This window comes from Pleurodeles waltl, chromosome 7, assembly GCF_031143425.1.
Source record: "Pleurodeles waltl isolate 20211129_DDA chromosome 7, aPleWal1.hap1.20221129, whole genome shotgun sequence".
NCBI classification, from domain to species: domain Eukaryota; kingdom Metazoa; phylum Chordata; class Amphibia; order Caudata; family Salamandridae; genus Pleurodeles; species Pleurodeles waltl.
In genome coordinates this window covers 307045981-307064889 of record NC_090446.1, presented here as the reverse complement: position 1 = coordinate 307064889, position 18909 = coordinate 307045981, and the positions used below count along the sequence as shown (strand labels likewise).

The window sequence follows — 18909 nt, the reverse complement described above, 5'->3', positions numbered from 1 at the left end:
CTACTTTGCGTTAATGAGATGCAAGGTAGGCGTTCCCGTCTAAAAAATTGACTCCGAGGCATGTGCGCCGTATTTACACTCCCGGGCAAAATTCACGCCCGGGAGTGGGCAGGTCAAAAAAAATGACGTACGGCCGCTTTTGCGCTGTTTTTGAGCACCTGGACAAGGCAGGCGTTAAGGGACCTGTGGGCTCGGAAGGAGCCCAGAGGTGCCCTCCCATGCCCCCAGGGACATCCCCTGTCACCCTTGCCCACCCCAGGAGGACACCCAAGGCTGGAGGGACCTATCCCAGGGACATTTAGGTAAGTTCCGGTAAGTACTTTAAAAAAAAAAAAATTGTGGCATAGGGGGGCCTGATTTGTGCCCCCCTACATGCCACTATGCCCAATGACCATGCCCAGGGGACAGAAGTCCCCTGGGCATGGCCATTGGGCAAGGGGGCATGACTCCTGTCTTTGCTAAGACAGGAGTCATTTCTATGGGGTGTGGGAGTCGAAAAAAATGGCGCAAATCGGGTTGAGGCGAAAAATTTGCCTCAGCCTGGCTTGCCCCATTTTTTGGCGCCCAAGCTCCATATCCCCCTACGCCGGCGCTGCCTGGTGTACGTCGTTTTTTTTCACGCACACCAGGCAGCGCCGGCGGCTAACGCCGGCTAACGTCATTGATTAAATACGGCGCCCGCATGGTGCTTCAGAATGGCATTAGCCGGAGCTAATTTTTTTGACGCAAAACTGCGTTAGCGCAGTTTTGCGTCAAAAAGTATAAATATGGCCCTTCATTTTATAGACTTTCTATATTCATCTTCACAGAAGTAATGGAAAAGATAGAAAAGTTAGGGCAGATTACAGATGCATGTCTGTATGTGCGGACCCCCAGTTGGGCCCACAGTAGTCTCAGAAGCCTGCGGCGCATCTCCAGGGTCCTGGGGCACAGGCAGAGTGCGTGGGGCACCGTTTCGGATGGTAGCCCACACAGCCGGCAAAGATCGTCCTTTGATGGACGTCGCCATGGCCTCTTGTGTGTTCCTACTGGGGGGACCCCCAGGCGGTAGCGCAGGAACTTCCTCTTGATGCTGTAGGTTAAGGTTTCGCCCAGATAGGACTGGGGAGCTAAGGTCTTGTGGCTGTTCAGGACTAGCCAGGAATAGTGCCTTTTCTCGAGGGCTGTCTTGTCTTCAGTGAGGGACAGAAACTTTGTTCTTTTTAGTTAGGGATTTGAAAAGGTTGTGGTTGTGCTCTCGATGTCAAACTGCTTTATTGAGGAGTCAAGGTATATCCTCGTTAGTGAACCGGTTTTCGTCATGATTTCTTACCAGATGCCATGGTTTATGGTGTTTGTGGCCACAGCCCTGGTTTTGTGAAGGAAGTTGATTAAAGCTGCGCTCCTTGCTAGAGACTGTTTAAGTAGACCAAACTCCAACCTTATGAGTGCTTGTGATGGACGCCTCGGGAGCTTGAACAATTAATTGCCTGTAGATGCTTAGTACTGTGGTGTCCATGACCTTTGCATCTCTGCTGTGGAGCGTGATACTGCCGTAGGCTAATGTTGGAATCACCTTGGCTCTTCCTACTTCTAGCAGTAGACTGAGTGAGTATTTGTTGAGTTTGTCTCCAGAGTCTGTAGCCTCATGGAGAGCGCACCCCCCTTCTGTCTTATTCCTTCTTTGTGTCTGAGAAAGGAGCCGTTATAGTCTAACAGAAGGCCTAGATATTTTTTGGTTGTTGTTTCTTCAAACGTACTTCCGCTCAATCCCTCTGTTGTTGCCTCTTTTAGGGATCTCTTGCCAATTATCATGATTTTGTTTTCTTTGTGGTTGATTTGTAGTTCGTTCTCGAGGACGTAGTCCTCTGTTGCTATCAGGAGGAGCTGCATGCCTACCCTTGTTCTGCTGAGCAGCACAACATTGTTTGCATAAAGCTGGTTTGACAGTTGTTTCTTTCCCAGCTGTGGTGCGTGGGCATAGAGTGAGGATAGCGCCATTGAGAAGTCAGCCATGAAGATACTGAAGAGCGTGACGGTCAGGACACAGCCCTGTTTTAGGACTTTTGTCGTAGGGATCTTCCTGGATAGGTTTGCCCTGTTGCCAGTTTGATCCTGACCCACTTGCTGGTGTATAGTGACTCAGGGGCTTTCACAGTTGCTGTGGGATTTGCAGGCTGTGGAGTTTCTCCCAGAGTTTGTTTCAGTTGATGCTGTCAAAGGCTGCTTTGAAGTCGATAAAGCAGAGCTAGAGTGGGAGCTTCGTAGCCTTTGAGGAGTCTAATATGAGGGATAGTGCCATAATGTTGGTGTCCGTGCCTGAGTCACTGGTGAACCCTGTTTGGTTTGTGGGAATTATTGATTTTTGACCCACCCAGTTGAACAGGCGTTCCAGGAGAGAGCTAGCGTAGTACTTTGCTTCGTTGTCTATAAGTGCTGGGGATTGACCTGTCCCTGCCTTTGTAAATTGGTGAGATTATGGATTCTCTCCAGGATTCTTGGATTGTTTTCCCAGACAGGGCGTGGTTGAAGAGAGGGCCAATATATTCTGCCCACTTGGGCAGGTCTAGTTTGTAGATGGCCTGGGAAAATCCATTAGGACCAGGGGCTCGCGTCTTTCTCCCTCTGCCTATTAGGCGTTGAATATCTGCACAATTGTGGCCCTTTGGCGTTGGCACCTGGTGGCTGTGCCGTTTATGGCGTATTGCTGGGTGTATGAGTGAATGAAAGCCTCCCATTTGTCTTTGGTTGACCCTTCTCTTCTTTGGGAGGCTCTTAGGTGCTTGTCAGCTTCCTCAAGTAGTGGAGCGAGGGAGGGGGCTGTCCATTTGAATCTTTTCAGTTGACACAACTGTTCGGTGCCAGCAGGTGCCGAATTAGCCGTATTTAAGGCTGGTGTCGAAAATAAAGCCACTTCCTGTGGCAGGTGATCGCTTTCCGGCCGTACGCCCATTTTAAATCAGAAGACCATTTGCAGCAGAGATAGGGCGACCCAGGTTTAGTCTATTAAAGAGTTTCCGTTTGTAGAGTGGAATGATAAGTATGGGGGGGATATCTTTGCTGGATTGGCCATTTAGTGCTCCGAGACCTAAGTGCTCAAGGGAGCCAACTAAGGCTGTTCCTGTGTTGCTATTTTTCACCATTTTGATCAGTGTTTGTTCGGGAATGTACCACTGGTTTCCCTGGGCGTCAGTGACCTCGTTAGTGTCGGACCCTCCTTGCAGGTTGATTTTGAAGTCCCCTGTTACTAGTAGTGGAGAAGAGGGTAGGAGCTAACTACTTGGGTAATGTGGTCCACAAGCAGGTTTGACAGTTCAACTTGAATTTTTCGTCTCTGTGTATGTACATGTTGACTAGGATTAACCCTAGCTCCTCCCTTCTGTGTTGATAGGTTAGGTGCACAGTGAGGAGTTGGTCGGAGTCCGAGGAGAGCATCTCGCAGCTGACCTTAAAGGCTGTTGATAGATAAATCCCCAGACCCCCTTTCCCTTGACCAAATTTGCCTTCCATGGTGGCGGGAAGGGGGGCATAGGACTAGCTCGGGATGGGGATTGGTTCAGGTCCCAAGTTTCTTGTAAGGAAATGATCAAAAAGCCTTGGAGATAGGTCAGTGTGTCGGGGTCTTCCAGTTTGTCCTTTAGCCTGTGAATGTTTCAGGATCAAAGCTTTAGGCGGTGGCTGTCAGAGGCCTCCTTGCCTCCTGGGGCAGAGATTCAGTTTGTAGTTTGCATCTGGTTGAGGATGTGGGCAACTCGCCCCTAGTCATCTCTCATGTGGGTGTACTTCTGGTTTGGTGCTTGATGTGTGGGCCAGGCACACCTTGTGGAATTTGGTCCTGAGAGCGAACCTCACGGTCCCCGATGAACCGTGTGTGGAGCTGCAGACTGCCTCCTAGTGTCATCCGGTGTGCTTTTTCATGCTCTGAGAGGATATGGATAGCCGGGGTCTTCTCCCCCTTCCAGGATGATACCCCACTTCTTAATGTGTTTGCTTTCCTTGAGGACGGCCCCAGCCAGCATGCTGGACTGCCAAATAACTTTGGTTGATTTGTTGGCTTTCCCTGGCCTTCGCTCTATGGATTCAATCATGTCTGAGGTGAAGTAGGTGAGTCCTGGGGTCTGCCCCAGGTGTTTTAGAATGTTTCCCTGGTTGAGGATGTCCATGTTCCCAAGTGATTGGTATTCCAGGTAGAATAGGGTTCTGTGGCACTGACCCTCCCGTGGGGTGTTTTCAGAAGGGCGGTCTGATGTGTTATATATTTTAACCTCCATGGGAGAGGACTGCAGGGTGTACAATTTATCTGAGGGGGTAATATGAGGAGGCTCCGTGGGAGCCAGATCTGGTCGTTCTCCTAATCAGAGGTGGAGTGTCTGGCTGAAGGGCGGTTATGTGCCACCTCACGTCTTCATTCTGGGAGAGCCGTTCTGGCTCCTGTGCCTGTGGCAGACCATTCTTGGATGGGGTTGACTCTACGTAAGGCATGGGTCTTTAGCCCCCTGTCACCTCATGGCTGTCATCAGAGGCCCGCTGCCTTGTGAGCCGGGCTCCCTGAAGAAGGTTGTCCTGCCGCTTGTTTTCAGGTGGTGAGCTCCCTTGGCGCTGTAGTTGGGGGTGGCCTGTCCTTGGCTTCTGGGCCACCTCAGGGCTGCTCCGCTGCCCCATAGATTCTTGAGCTCAGTGAAGTTTGCTGTGGGTGGCTCTGATTCATGCTCTACGTGGTGAGATACCACAGGGACGCCTTCGTTGTAGCTTAATGGAGTGTGGCTCTCAGTGTTTTCTTTGTGGACTGTTAGCTTAGATGTCAGGTAGGTTCGTAGCCATGCAGTTCTGGGGTAGTTTTTGTTATGCAATTTCCACTTCTGAGACCTTTTGGACTTGGCTTTTCCCCCTGGTTGACCAGGCTGGAGTGTGGTATTGCAGGCGTTCTTGGTGCTTATGGTTGGCTCTGTTATTATGTTGCCCAATAGTGCTCCTCTCGCCTCCCAGGTGGGTGTTGAGGTTTTTCTCAGAGGGGAGGGTCTTGACTGTTTGACTCTGCTTTTCCAGGTGGCAAGCCCTTATTTTCAGGTTTGCAGTCATACTTGTCACCGCCTGCAGTGTTGGGCCCTCCTTGTGGATGCATGGATGTGTGGGCACCCTTCCTGTCTTTCAGCTCTTTTATTATGCCCCCAAGCATGCTAGGCAACTGGCTTATTTTGTCAAGGGTTTCAGAGTAGCAGCATCTTGGACTAATATCGTTGGTGGTCTCTTGCGCCCTCTTGATGAGGCTGTTAAGGTCGTTGATACGCCTATCGATGCCAGCCAAGTGGGTTGCTACTGAGCTCAATATCTCCACTTGAACATCCATCTTAGCTGAGTGGTAGCTGAGTGCATCGGCTATTGACTGAATGGTTCTGAGCAGTGCTGGCCAGGCGCTGTCTTCTGCTTGCCTGGGATATCCTCTGTACTAACCCTGGGGGACCCACCATGGTTTTGATAGGGGGCCAAGGAGTGAGGTTCTTAATGTACAGTTGAGCACTCTTTTCCTTTTTCTGACGAGTATGAGGCGAGGAGCTCGTCCCATTCTTCCTGTGATAGGTCATTGAAATCTGTCTCTAAGTTGGGATCAGCTTCTGCCTCGCTATGCTCCACCTTGTTGAGCTCTGGGCTGCCTTTGAAAAGATCAAGCTAAGCGGTCAAAGACAAAGACAATCAGTGAGGGCTTTCGCATAGTTTGCATTATCCTCTTGTGCTCTGGTTTGCACGGGCTAGTGTAATGGTGATTGGGACTTGAACCCCCTGCCAGGGAGGGTGGGGGTTAGGCTGGGAGTGGTTGTCCCCATCGTTTTCTGCTACTGATAGGGTGGTCCATGCCAGGGTTTCCACTTTACTTGCCTCAGATGCGCCATTACCCATGTCTGTATTCGATTTCCCATGCCCAGTTGTCTGGCGGTTGCTTGTGACACCTGTGCTAGACCTGCCTGGGGAGGCTTTGCCACCGAGTTTGTATGGGGCTGTTGTTATTGCAATTGTTGTGGCTGTTGTAGAAGTTTTGCCGGTTGCCCTGATGCTAGGAAGAGGCTCTGCCTCCTGTGGTGGCCCAGCCTGCCTGCTATCCAACTGGGAGCGAGGGTTCTCGTTATAAGTCAGAGATTGTGGTTGCTTCTTGAATCCGATTATTGCCAGAGGTGGCAGAGGGACGGAAAGACCAGTGACTGTGGGGGGGGGGGGGGAGGAATAGATGGCAGCTCCTCCATCTTTCAGAAATTGGAACTTTGTTGTTATTTTAGGTTGGCTGGAGGTTGTTTCCCTGTTGCAGGACCCTTTTTACACATAAGGGCCCCGGTTGGCTGGACGTCTGGTGGCTGGATATCCACCAGGGGTGGATCAGTGTGGCCTGCTCTCTTTTTCTTGCTGGGTAGTGACGGCTGCACCGGGGATTTCCGCAGTCTCCCCGACCTCATTGTCTTTTGATTACTTTTGGTGTTCTTTCCCTCAGTAGAGATGTTAGCGCGTGCTGGCTTGGTTACCTTGGGGAGTGGGGTGCATCTAGGTGAGTGGGGCTTACCAGGCACCTTGCAAGCCGCATTCGCGGCTGCCTGAGCCGCTTCCACAGGGTCCTGAGGCGCACACTCACAGCAGCTTCTGAAGCTGCTGCACTCGTCAGGCTCCGGTTTCACTGTTTCATTGTACCTGGTTGTATCTGGCACTGGGGTGGTTCTGATGCAGTTGTCTGGAGATTAGCGGGTCAGATATTGCTGGATATTGCTGGATGTCACAGAAGGGTGCAGGAGGTTCTGGGTGGCACATGCGAAGGCGGCGGAAGCCACTCGGATGAGTCTCTTATGATCTTCACAACTTTCGGTGAAGTCCACCTTGGCGCTTGCCAGCAGGGTGTTGGCTGAGTGCTAGCTGGGTGGGTGCCGGTGGGTGTTGGTGGTGACCAGCGGGTGTTGGTGGCAGTACAGGGGTGCCGGGTTGTCTGGATATCAGGTTGCTGGATTACTGAGTTTCCAGTGATCCCTCTGGGCTCTCCTTGGGCTCCTTCCGCTGGCCTCCCTCCTCTGGCCCTACTGCCCCCACTGCCCCACTGTCCCCTGCTACCTCCGAACCAAACACCCCCACCGTGTCGTACCACCCTGTTCCACCACCTCCCCCTACGCACCTCTGTGGACCTCTCTGTGCCTCTCAGTGCCATGCGCAGTCAACAAGCTGGGAAGAGGGATGGGGGTGATTACTGGTGGGCATGTGGTGCAGGTGGCACGGGAGGGCAGAAGAGTGTGTTGCCAGCAGGTAGCTGCGAGGGGCCACAGGGGGAGAGAGAGCACTGAGGCAGGCGAGGCACCTCCCTGCCCCGACCCCTGTAGCCCAGCACCCAGTTGGCCCGGCCGCAGGTCCCAGACCCAGGACCAGCCTCTGTGTGTACATTGGGGCAGGTGTGGGGAAGTGGGCAAGCACGGGAGTGGCAAGCGCCGGCAGCAGCAAGCAAGAGAGCAGGTGTCGGGCAGCGACAACAGCAGGCAGTCTGCGATCCACCGTTGCCACCCTTTCTCTCTTAGCCGCACTCAGGCGCGCTCACCATTCAGCCGGTACTGCCTCACTCCAACCTCACTACCCGGCTCTGAACTTCTGGTATTCCCAGTGCGCGGCTCACCACTCCATTTCGCATCTGATGCGTCAGCGTCTGCAAAACAACCAGCCTAACGAATATTGATTAGGCAGGCTGCTGTTGACTACCTCTTGTAAATGAACATTAATTGTCCTAGTTTATTGCTTAATTCATCATCCGTTGTATAACTAGTAGATAACAAACAAGCATTGGCAAAGCCAATAGGTCTTGTCTATGGCGAGATTGAGTTTCATGGGGTGGATTACGGTGGGGTAGATGGAAGTGAGGTAGGTTGGAGTGGTAGATTTCAAAGGGGTGGGGTAAAATGGGACATATTGCAGTGGAATATATTGGAATGGGGTAGGGTGGGGTAGAGCAGGGTGGAGTGGATTGGAGTAGATTGGGATTGGTTGAACTGAATTGGAGAGGAGTATATTAGAGTATGGACCATTGGAGGGCAGTGGGGCAGATTGGTGTGAGGAAGTTTGGGGTAGGGTGGATTGGGATAGGTTGGGGTGTTTCAGGGTTAGATTGGAGTGGAGTCAGGTACATTTGAGTGAGGTGGGGTAGAATGGAGCAGTTTGGAGTTCAGTCGGGTAGATTGGGGTAGATTACTGTAGATTGGGGTAGATTGTGGTGGAGATGAGTGTGGCTGTTTGTGGTAGATTGAAACGGGATAGATAGGAGTAGAGTGGGATACGGTGGAGTGGACTGGAGTAGATTGTGGTAGATTGGAGGGGGATAATTTGGGATAGAGTAGAATTGATTGGAGTGAGGTAGATTAGGGTGCATTGGGTTGGAGAGGGGTAGATTGGTTTGGAGTGGGGTAGATTGAAATGCAGTGGAGTAAATTGGGGTGGATTGGGGTGGGGTATATTGAAGTGGGATAGACTGGAGTGGGATAAATTGGGGTAGATTGTAGTGGAGACAATAGGGGTAGGTAGGATTTTAGTAGATTAGGGTAGATTGGAGTAGAATGGCGTAGAGTGGAGTGGATTGGACTGGGGAATGGTAGATTAGAGTAGGGTGGATTAGGTTGAGGTGGACTGTGTGGAATGGTGTAGATTGGGGCAGTTTGGTGTATATTGGGGTGTGGTAGATAGGGTATATTGGAGTGGAGAGGGGTAGATTGGGGTGGAGTGAATGTGGGGTAGATTGTGGTGGATTCGAGTGGAATAGTTTGGAGTGTTGTAGACTGTATTGGGGTAGACCGCAGTGGAGTAGATTGGGGTAGACTGGATCAGAGTTTGTTGTGGGTTGATTGGAGTAGAATGGGGTAGATTATGTTAGAATTGAGTAGAGTGGGCTAGACTGGAGTGGGGTAGATTGGGGTAGATTGGAGTGGGGTAAAGTGGGGTAGATTGGAGAGGGATGGATTGTAGATTGGGTAGGTTGTGGTAGATTGGGGTGGAGTGTGGTAGATTGAAATGGAGTGGGATAGACTGCGGTATATTGGAGTGGGGTAGATTGGAGTGGAGTGGGGTATGGTGGGTGAAGTGGAGTGTGGTAGATTAAGGTGGATTGGCGTGGAGTAGGGTAGATTGGAGAGGGATGTGGTAGATCAGAGTGGGGTGGATTGTGCTAAATTGGGGTACATTGGGGTAGAGTTGGTTAGATTGAGGTGGAATGGGTTAGGTTTGAGTGGAGTGTGGTGGACTGAAGTTGGGTAGATTGGAATGGGGTAGGTTTTGGGAGGATGGAGTTAGGTAGATAGAGGTACAGTGGAGTAGAGTGGAAGGAATGCAGTGTTATAGATTGGGTTAGATGGGAGTAGGGTAGATTGTGGTAGGCTGGAGTGGAGTAGATTGGAGAAGGGATATTGGAGTGGGGCAGATGTGAGTGGGGTACATTGGAGTGGGGTAGATTGGGTGGAGTGGGGTAGACTAGAGTGGGGTGGACTGGGGTATATTGGAGTCATGTAGGATTTACTGGAGGGTAAATTGGAGTGGGGTAGATTGTGGTAGACTGAGTGAATTGGAGTGCAGTGGGGTAGATTGGAGTGGTGTAGATTGGACTGGAGGAGAATGGGGTAGAGTGGAGAGGGGTAGATTGGGATAGAGTTGAGTGAGGTAGATTGGAGTGGAGTGCGGTAAATTGGGGTGAGACTGGACTGGAGTGAAATTGGGTACATTGGGGTTGGTCGATGTGAAGTGGAGTAGGGTAGATGGAAAAGATTAAAGTAGAGTGGGGTAGATTGGAGTAGGGTAGATTGGTGTAGATTGGAGAGGACTAGAGGGGAGTAGTGTGGGGTGAGGGGAGGGGCATAGAGTGGAGTGGTGTGGAGTACAATGGCACAGAGTGGAGAGGCATGGAGTGTCATACAGTCTCTTAGAGTGGAGTAGTATAGAGTGGAGTGACCTGGACTTGAGTGGCATGGGGTGTTGTAGAATGGAGTGGCGTAGAGTGGAAGGACATACAGTGGAGTGGAAAGGAGTAGAGTGGCGTAATGTGGAGTATGCATGCTGTGGTAGCACACTGCTATTACAGACCACACATTTTCAATTGAAATGACCATTACATTTGCACAGATAATTTTACTGCGCACAAACGATAATGTGTAAAAATGTCATCAGCTAGCATATTGATGTGTTTTGATCGTATTTGAATATTTGTTTCTGCCACACCACACAATTACACAAAATAAACTTAATTTGTACTTTCCTAAATCAAATATATACTGAAATATCAGCACAGGTCATATTTGTTGTGTGCTAGAAAAAAGCCTATCGTTTCACAGCAAGAGTGTCACATAAATTCTCTCACTTTGAAGTCAGAGAAAGAAAAGTAAACACCAAGTTCCCTCGGAAGCCAAAGCCTGACATTTGACCTTGGACTTTGAATGCACAGAAAATGTGACATGATAAGAACAAGATTTAAGAGCCTATTTACAGAAAACGAGCACTCGGAAGGATACAGTAAATAGGCAGTGCTCTACAGGAAGGAAGTTGTCAAAATACCCACAAGAAGTCGATAGCAAACCAGGCTTTGATGAAAAAACATTTCTACCTCAAACAGATCAAAAGCTAATAAAATTACCACAGAATAGGTGCAGTGCGGCACCAGATACATTATAGTCACCTTCATCTGTAGTTATCAGAATTTAAAAGATGTAGCAATGCTGACCAAGTAGTTTAAGGGACCCATTTAATGGACTGTCTTTTGTCTGCAATAGGAAACAAAAACCTTCACTATTTAAATATAGTTCAAATAGATTATCAATAATGATTCATTTTTGTCATGATGACTTTGGCTCCATTATTTACAAAAATGGGCTTTAATTCCTGCAATACTTAGTCAACTCTGCTACATAATCTCGTTCTCCATTGCGGCATAATTCCAGTGGTTGTACATCAGTGATGTTGCAATCTTTTTGAAGTGCAGTGTTATACTGAAGGGTCTCTGGAGGTTAGAGGAGAGGTGATCTCCAGTCAATGGGGTTTCATTTCAAAATAAAGAATTATCATTATAGAGTTGAGTTGGCAGAGCTTAGAGAATGTAGCTGATTTGGCACAGCTGTAATAATGTAATCCAAGAGTTCTCTATTCTGTACCGCCATCACAATCACATTTTAGACCTTCTCACCACTGCTGACTGGAGCAAAGCAATCCAACTTTTCTACTTTTCTTCTTTCATGTGTGATCTCTTTCTCCACATTTAGATTTTGGGAGAACCTACGCAGAAGAAGAAACTGGTGGCAGAGATCTCATTGAAGAATCCCCTGCCAGAGCCTCTGAATGGCTGTTTGTTTAAGGCTGAGGGGGCCGGCCTTACCGAGGTCCAAGTAGTGAAGGAACTGTAAGTAACATCCTCTTCCTCAATTGCTCATACTTAAGATGTTTCCCCTTGTAAGAGGAATGATGCATCACCCCATATTTTAGAATGAAATACCGATAGCTGTGGGTTTAAGGTGTCACATAGACTATTTCCAAATACAGAGTACTTGTGTGGTCTGAAGAAAACCCAGAAGGAGGAATCTATTATATTTAGGGCCAGATTTACAAGGAACTGGTGCAGCACTGTGATTCACCAAAATCAGCAGCGCCATGTTGCACCAGTTTTGAAATGCATGGCTGCCCCGTATTTACAAGTTTATGGTACAGCCCTGCCTTTCTCCCTGCGTCAGCGCTAAATTAAGCTGCCTGCGCCAAGGGTGTCTGCATCGAGGGGAGTGATTGTGTGCAGGAAGGTGTCCATTCCTGCACACAAACAATCTACAGTGGTGATTTAGCAGAATGTAGCACACACAGAAGTACCAAAGCGTCCTATTTGAATGATTGTTTATGTGCAGGAAGGGACACTTTTCTGCACACAAAAAATCATCCTTGGCATTTTGCTTCTTCTCTGTGTGCTGCAGAATGCCGCTTCCAGTGGGATAATTTATACGGACTGGTTAGAGAGAATAGGCTGTGTAAAAGGCCCCAAATCATAAGGCCTCTGTTCTTTCACTCTGCAAAACTGTAGGTAATGCAGCAGTAGCTCTGATTGTATGTGTATTAAGATGTGTAACAATTACATAGCATTTAGCCTGTTCTTTTCAAGTTGTTCATTATCTCTTACCATCCTTTCTCTCCCTAGGGATTGCCCAATTGAGCCTGGCCAGGATGCGAAAGTCCGAGTAGATTTCGTCCCTCAACAGTGTGGCCTCTTGAAGTTGGTGGTTGATTTTGAGAGTGACCGTCTGAAGGCAGTAAAGGGGTTTCGCAATGTGATCATAGCTCCACTGCGTAAATGAGTGAAGTAAAAAAGACTGCTTGTGGGTGGATACAAAGTGACATGAGCCAAGTCATCTATGTACATCACTTTGGAAAGACACTCTAATGATTCAAAAGCAGAAACATACTCCCAGTAGAAATATAATGAATCTAACACCAAAGTGTGGCCACTGACCTGAAGAAGATGGGTCTGATACACTCTATTGCTGCTTATGAGATCTGAGGGGGAGCACTGAGTGTCATAATTGACCTTCTCCTGCTGCTTCCTTCGGAAGACTGCCATTCTACCTATACTTCAACTGTTGCTTGTCTTTACTACAGTAATGGCATTGCCCTGTTGTGATCACAGCTTTTTTCACAAAGCTATTTCTGATAAAGCAAGCAGATGTTGGCAGACCTCACTTGCATCTTTACCGTAACTGTCAATAGTTACAGATGATGATTATTATTTAGAAGTTGAGGAAGGTGCTGTGATGAATAGAAAACTGCAAAATAGGTCAACAGCGAGGAATCTATTGTTCTATTAAACTTACAGAAGAAAAGCAACTTGCATAAACTAACAAACACTAATACCTGGCATATCAAATGTTCATTTTCTTCTTGTGCGGGCACTTATCTTCAACAGCTTCTTTTTCCACCAGATGTATTCTTTTCTATCCAGGTGTATAGGTTGCTGGCTTTGCCACCGATTGAGTGCTTCTATCTTTGTTGTGCTTGTTGGTGGGGAAAAAAGGTCAAATTTTGGCCAACCTCTTCTCTGTTCGTATGAACATATGAAGGCAAATTATTTGTTTTTTAAAGAATCATGTCAGTATGAAGACATACCTTGTGATCTTGGAAACCAAAGAAACTGTTCCTGAGTTAATGAACATTGTGGAACCTGTTTAAGAAATGAGAAGTGGTAAAAGCATGAAGATGAATGGTGGCAATGGAAAAGACAAGTAAAGAAGGTGACAGACAAGACTAGGGTTAGGAACTTTGAGGAGACCTGATGAAGACCAAGGGTATGTATTAACAGCAGTGACTGCCTATTCTAGAAAGGAGCGGGGGACTCCTCAGAGTGAGCAAGATGGTGCCAAATCAGGAAGCTTCCTTTCATCTCATTTACTCATATCAGTCAAGTTATAATTAACCTTTGTCCACCAATCCCATGCGCCTGAGTGCAGAGTCAACCTGATGGTCCAAGACCTGAGAAAGAATGCATTGGGCTGTGAGGTAGGGTAGAGGCCGGGAATGGATTTGTCTGGGCATGGGATGAAGAGTGTGTGTTATAATGAGGCTAGGGTGAATTGTCTAGGGCTATTGAGCAGGGTAGAAAGCTTGGTGCTGGCCTTTCTGGCATGTCATGTAGTTGAAGGTATGGCTGGAACAGAGAACCTGTAGTAGAAATTGAAGTATTGCATCTGGAATGGATAGATATGGTTTATATGTTTACTGGTTGAGATGAAAGGCCTAGTGTTGTTGGTAGGACCTGCAATTCGGATACATAGGCTCAGCTAGAAAAGGTCCCTGGGACACAGACGAATGAGAGTGAGCTTGGTTAAGGGCATGGACCTGAAATGTAGGGTAAACAGTTGCTGTTCTTGAAGAAAGAGCAAAGTGCTTTGATAGATGCCCACAGCTGGGATAAAGGACCTAGGTCTGGAAAGGAAGACCTGGGACTGAGATGGAGGACGGTGCACATGGTCAATGGACTGAGGCTCATATGGAATGCAAGGAAGTGAAGTGAAAGCCTTCGACTACATCTCGGACAAACAGCCTGGGGCAGGGATGGATTCCATGGGGTGAGATGGTCCTTATGCTTGGTAGGAGTGTTTCAGGCTGAGCTTGAGGGCCTAGGTCAGAGACAAGTGACCCAGCACATCAGCAGTCAGAAGGCTCACCTGGGGCATTAGTTTACATCGCCAAGGGTGGCAAAACTCTTTACATAGGCCTTAGATAGGAATGTGAGACGATTGCTGCTCACATTCTTTTGAAACACTTCAAGTTTAGACATTATTATGACTTATGTTCCCTCGGCACCTGTCTTGAGTCTCTCAACAAAGCAGGGTATGTTATGTGCACGCTACCCCTCTTTCTTTTTGGCAGGGGCACCTCAACACCCACAAAATCCCACTGAAAATATGCCTCCCAAGCAGCCATTCTATCTTTCCTAGTACAATGCAGCTGGTACAATTGCAGAACAGGCAGTCTTAGAGGGCAGAAAAGACAACAACAAAAACAGAGTTTCCTTCCTGGAGCTGCTGTCACCGTTCCATGCTAAAAAGGCTTCTGAAAGGTGCATAACCTCAAATGACATACCTGTGCTTGAGAGATATGGCCCGTGTTGGGGCAAATGTTTCCATTTTGTTCCCGCTTTGGCGACATGGGCATGCACACAGGACGGGACCATTTAAAAGTTGCATTCCAACCTCCTTCCCGTCTTATGAGACAGCTTCAATGAGAGAAAATAGGTTTAATAGTGGTCATTACACAAGATTAGAATTTTCTGTGTATGTGAAATTAATAAAAGAAATCAGAATAACCAACTTGAGAAAGAGCAACGAAGGCACTTATGGGGCTGTGTCCTGTAAGGGACAAAAGTTGAGAGACAAAAACCTTTTAGGGCATTGGCAAACTGGGCACTTGCCAAGGGTCTCCCACCTTCCAAAAGGCCCCTGAGAAAGGAAACTCTTCCGCTCTTTACGAACCTGTCTGTTTCTATATCTCAACCACTCCCCTCTCTGCCTACATTTACCTCCAAGTCTTTCTCTCGCTGAGCATTGTGTTTCGAAGACTTTTTTTTACCCTAGGAAAGACATATTTCAGCTGTTTTTGTATGATCTCATCTCTGAAAGTTTAAGTATAATTCAGTATTGTTTATCATAATGTGGGCTTGATGAGCAGAAAATGTGTAACAAATTCAAAGTTGTTACAAACAGGTGCCCGCATAATATATATTGCCCAGAGCCCCAGAAATCCATACAAAGCCTCTATCGTGGGGATGACATTTTTGATTCCCAATGTGATGCAGAACAACTCAATGAGTGGCTCTGTTTTGGCTAATCATTCAAGCAACAGGGGCAGTACAACCTTAGGGACAGCTTTGCTTTCTTAATATCTCATACTGCCAGATACGTGCAATCTAAGGGGCAGTTCTGCTGTTGGTGTCCTGATCCTGATTGTCTAAGGCTGTAATTATTTTTTCACATTGAGAGCTAGTTCTGCTGTCTGAGGCCTGGACCTGTAAGCTCTGTGCAACTGAAAGACTGCTCAGGTGCCTGAAATCAAATGCACATTCTTTGTCATATGACTAAGTCTCCCGTCTTATTGTTTTTCCTACACTACATATTCCTAAAGTTTGCTTCGCCACACTCGGAAAGATGAAGTAGGGTGGAAAGAGCCTCTTTAAAATTCGGGTTCAAATCGATATCATTCCTTCGCCGCCAGAAACCCATGTTTCAAAATTAGCCTCTGCCTTGTTCGTCTTCCCTTCAGCTTCAACCCCCACCTTTCTTCTGCACTGTCGCCATGCCCCATCTGCGGCAAGTCAAAGCTATCATGAGGGCTGTGCATGCCCAGTGGGTGTGGGACGGAACAGGATTAATCAACGACCTAAAAATAAAAACATGCACTCTGGCTCCCCGGACTGGCTTGCTGGGGTCACAAAGTTTAAAACATTGCTTAAGCCTCAGCTGGCGCAAGAGCTTAGTCTCTCTGCAGAGAGAAAACCCATTTTAGGAGAATAAGGCTCTCCGGTTTCTGACTTGGAAAAGAGACTTGTGCAGTATTCCGACGATCTATAAATTTGGCAGTGAAATACCCACAGTCCGGAGAGGTTTTAAGGCATGGGGAAAGAGGACCACCCCAGGGCCACGCCTTCTTAGGAGTCCCCTACGAAAGTAAACTTTCTTTCGATTGGACCTCCTGCCTATTATAGTTCTACCTCTAAACCTTTAACACTGTTTCTCTACTCAATGACATCTTAAGGATTTTTTAGCACCAGGGCAAGACCTATTTCAGCTATTTTTGTGATCCTGTTATAGTGTAACATATAAGCCAGTATTGTTTGGCATCATGTGAGCTTGAATTAGAAGGAAATGGGCAATTAAATGAAAGTGTGTTCTATGCAGTGGCCCCCAAAACCTGTCTTGCCCGAGACACAGGAAATCCTTAATATGCCACAGAGCAAGACTCATATTAAGGTCGGTCTGGCCTCACATCAGCTCAAGCTAAATTGTTTAACCAAGCCCCTACTGTTCCTCCCTCAAGGGATATACCCAATGTAATAAGTAGCCAATCTTACTCTGACCCCTATGCAGGCATGCTAACTCACATGGTGCTGCTGTGTGATACACGTTCTTTAAGTTATCACAGGGTTACTCGGCGAAGAGCCGCTGTCAACTGATAAGCTGGAAAAGCTGGTACAGAGAGGTTTCCAACTCGTGTATGAATGTTGTGCACAGCTGGGCCCCAACTAACAATCTCCTTGGGACAAGTGAAGTGCAAGGGTTCAAAGCTTCACTCTCCAAGGCTCTGCCGCTACTCGCCAGTCTATACGATGACATAGGCAAAATAAAGGTTGGAGGTCTGCTTATGGCGTTAAAAGGTCCCAACTATTTAATATTATCTCATGAAATATGAATTTAACAGAGAGTAAAGGGCATTTATGATTGATAATAAACAATATGGGGAGGAGGGCGGCCAGGACCACCTATGTAAAAATGAATGTAATTACAAAGAGGAAGAGGGGAATGAATGATAAACCCACCCCCGCCAACGAAAATGAAAGTGGGGCAAGACTTTAGGTTAATGGTTATAAATGGGTATTGCACCCAGGTTCCAATAGTCGCAGCGTGTGCCCCCATGTGGTGTCTGCTGCTATTCCTCCTGTGTGCATAGTTAGGATACCAATAAGAAGGTAAAACTTGTTGTTCTCCCCTAAAATATCATTAGTGACACCAGGTAATAAACTGGTCTGGTACTGCCTATGTAGTGGAGGTGAGTGGGTTTTGCCAACAATTTCCCCTGCCATAAAAATATTAGTCACAGACACCCTGCCACGGGTGGCCTGTCTGGTGGGTTGAAAGTGGAGTGGAGGCTGGACCAGCCTGAACACCAAGCATGATGGCACAATGGAGACCACTGGATAATCACCATACATTCATGTGACAGCTCTGCATGTGCAATTTTAAGGTGGGCAACAGTGTTGAATGGGAGTGGCCCATTATTTGTGCTGTCACTCAAACAAGGCCCTGGGATTGCCCCAAACCAGGCAACGCATTCCTGATGTACACCACTGCCTACTTAGCTGATTCTAATGAACACTGATACACCTTTCAGAATAAATGGGATAATTTTGTCATCAACTGTGAGACATACACCTGTGCCAGAGGTTCTCACATTGGTACAGTACCAGTTTGCATTGCAAGGACCTCCTGAAACATTAAAGGACCTAACTAGAAGTTAAGACAAGCCTGAATGATCGGTAGCATGTTTGCCCGGTCAGTGTGAATACATTTATGTTTGTATGTGAAACTGGAAATATAGTTTTGGCACTGTGTTTTCTTTATATTTGTGTTCCAATCACTTCTGCTGTATGCTATGCCACGCATAAGTCTGCTGTCGTACAGCTATGTATGCTTTGATACTCAATAAATATATTATTTTTCACTTTCATATATCGTTTATTTCCTTCTGATTTTCACCTATACAATGGGGTATAGCAATTGCATCGGGACAGAGTTTTGAGTGGCCAACTGCACCCCACCTATAGCTATTTCTTACTATCAAACAAGAGGGTAAGGTTCCTATTTTCCTTGCTGTCATCAGGGCCTATTGCACCCTGAAAGGTCAAGGCCTTGTCACACGTGGTCACTGCTATCCGACCAATTGTTTGGCTCTTTTAGTCCTGGGTTTAAAGTATGCCTTCATATCTGACAATATTCTGTTCTCTAATTGACTAGGACATCCTTTAACCTGTTATCTCATTCGAAGGCACATAAACTAGGCTAGGTCATCCTTGATCACATACCACAGCATCCAGGCCATCCCACCTAGGTTGAAAAGCCTACTAGCCTGCATGCCTGAGGCTGAATTCTAACTTCCAAAGGTTACATGTCACAGAGGTTGACCACTTACTGTGGTCATGACGGTCAGTCCTTGATTACAGCGCTGCGACTCTTTTTGAAATTTGATTTTGACTCAGTCTCTTTATACGGAATCCCCTGATAGTATTAACTTTGTGTGGCCTTCTTAGTTTGGTACTCTAAGTGGAAACATTGGTGCAGGTATTCGAAATTGGGTCACAAAAGCAAGCATTGACTTTACACTAGATTTTCTAATTTCATATTGAGAGAGTGCTTCATGACAAAGGGCACATCACTGCAAGCATAGAACAGTAACCTAGAAGAAGTGGGCGGGACGAGTTAGATACAGACAGCAGCATCTCCTCTGCTATAGCGGAGGATGGTCACCCCCCCAACATCAGCAGCAGCTGCAAAACCTTTACAAGAAAAGAATAATAAACTGTGTTTATTATAGTTTTTGTGTAAAGGCGTGGAGCCACGTGCTGTGAAGAGCACTGAAGGGGAGTGCACAGCACTCCCCCTGAAGGCACATGTGTGTTTGGCCAGCTGTCTCGGGCTGGCC

General features: G+C 47.4%; 1 protein-coding gene across 1 annotated transcript in view; it reads left to right on the top strand.

The window, feature by feature from the left end:
• TGM2 (transglutaminase 2) overlaps positions 1–17937 on the top strand; it is a 157285-nt gene extending 139348 nt beyond the window's left edge. The window contains exons 12-13 of the mRNA XM_069243740.1: positions 11226–11362; positions 12143–17937. Coding sequence (XP_069099841.1) covers positions 11226–11362; positions 12143–12299 — 294 coding nt within the window. The 3' untranslated portion in view covers positions 12300–17937. The remainder of the gene's footprint in view (positions 1–11225; positions 11363–12142) is intronic.
• The last annotated feature ends 972 nt before the right edge of the window (positions 17938–18909 follow it).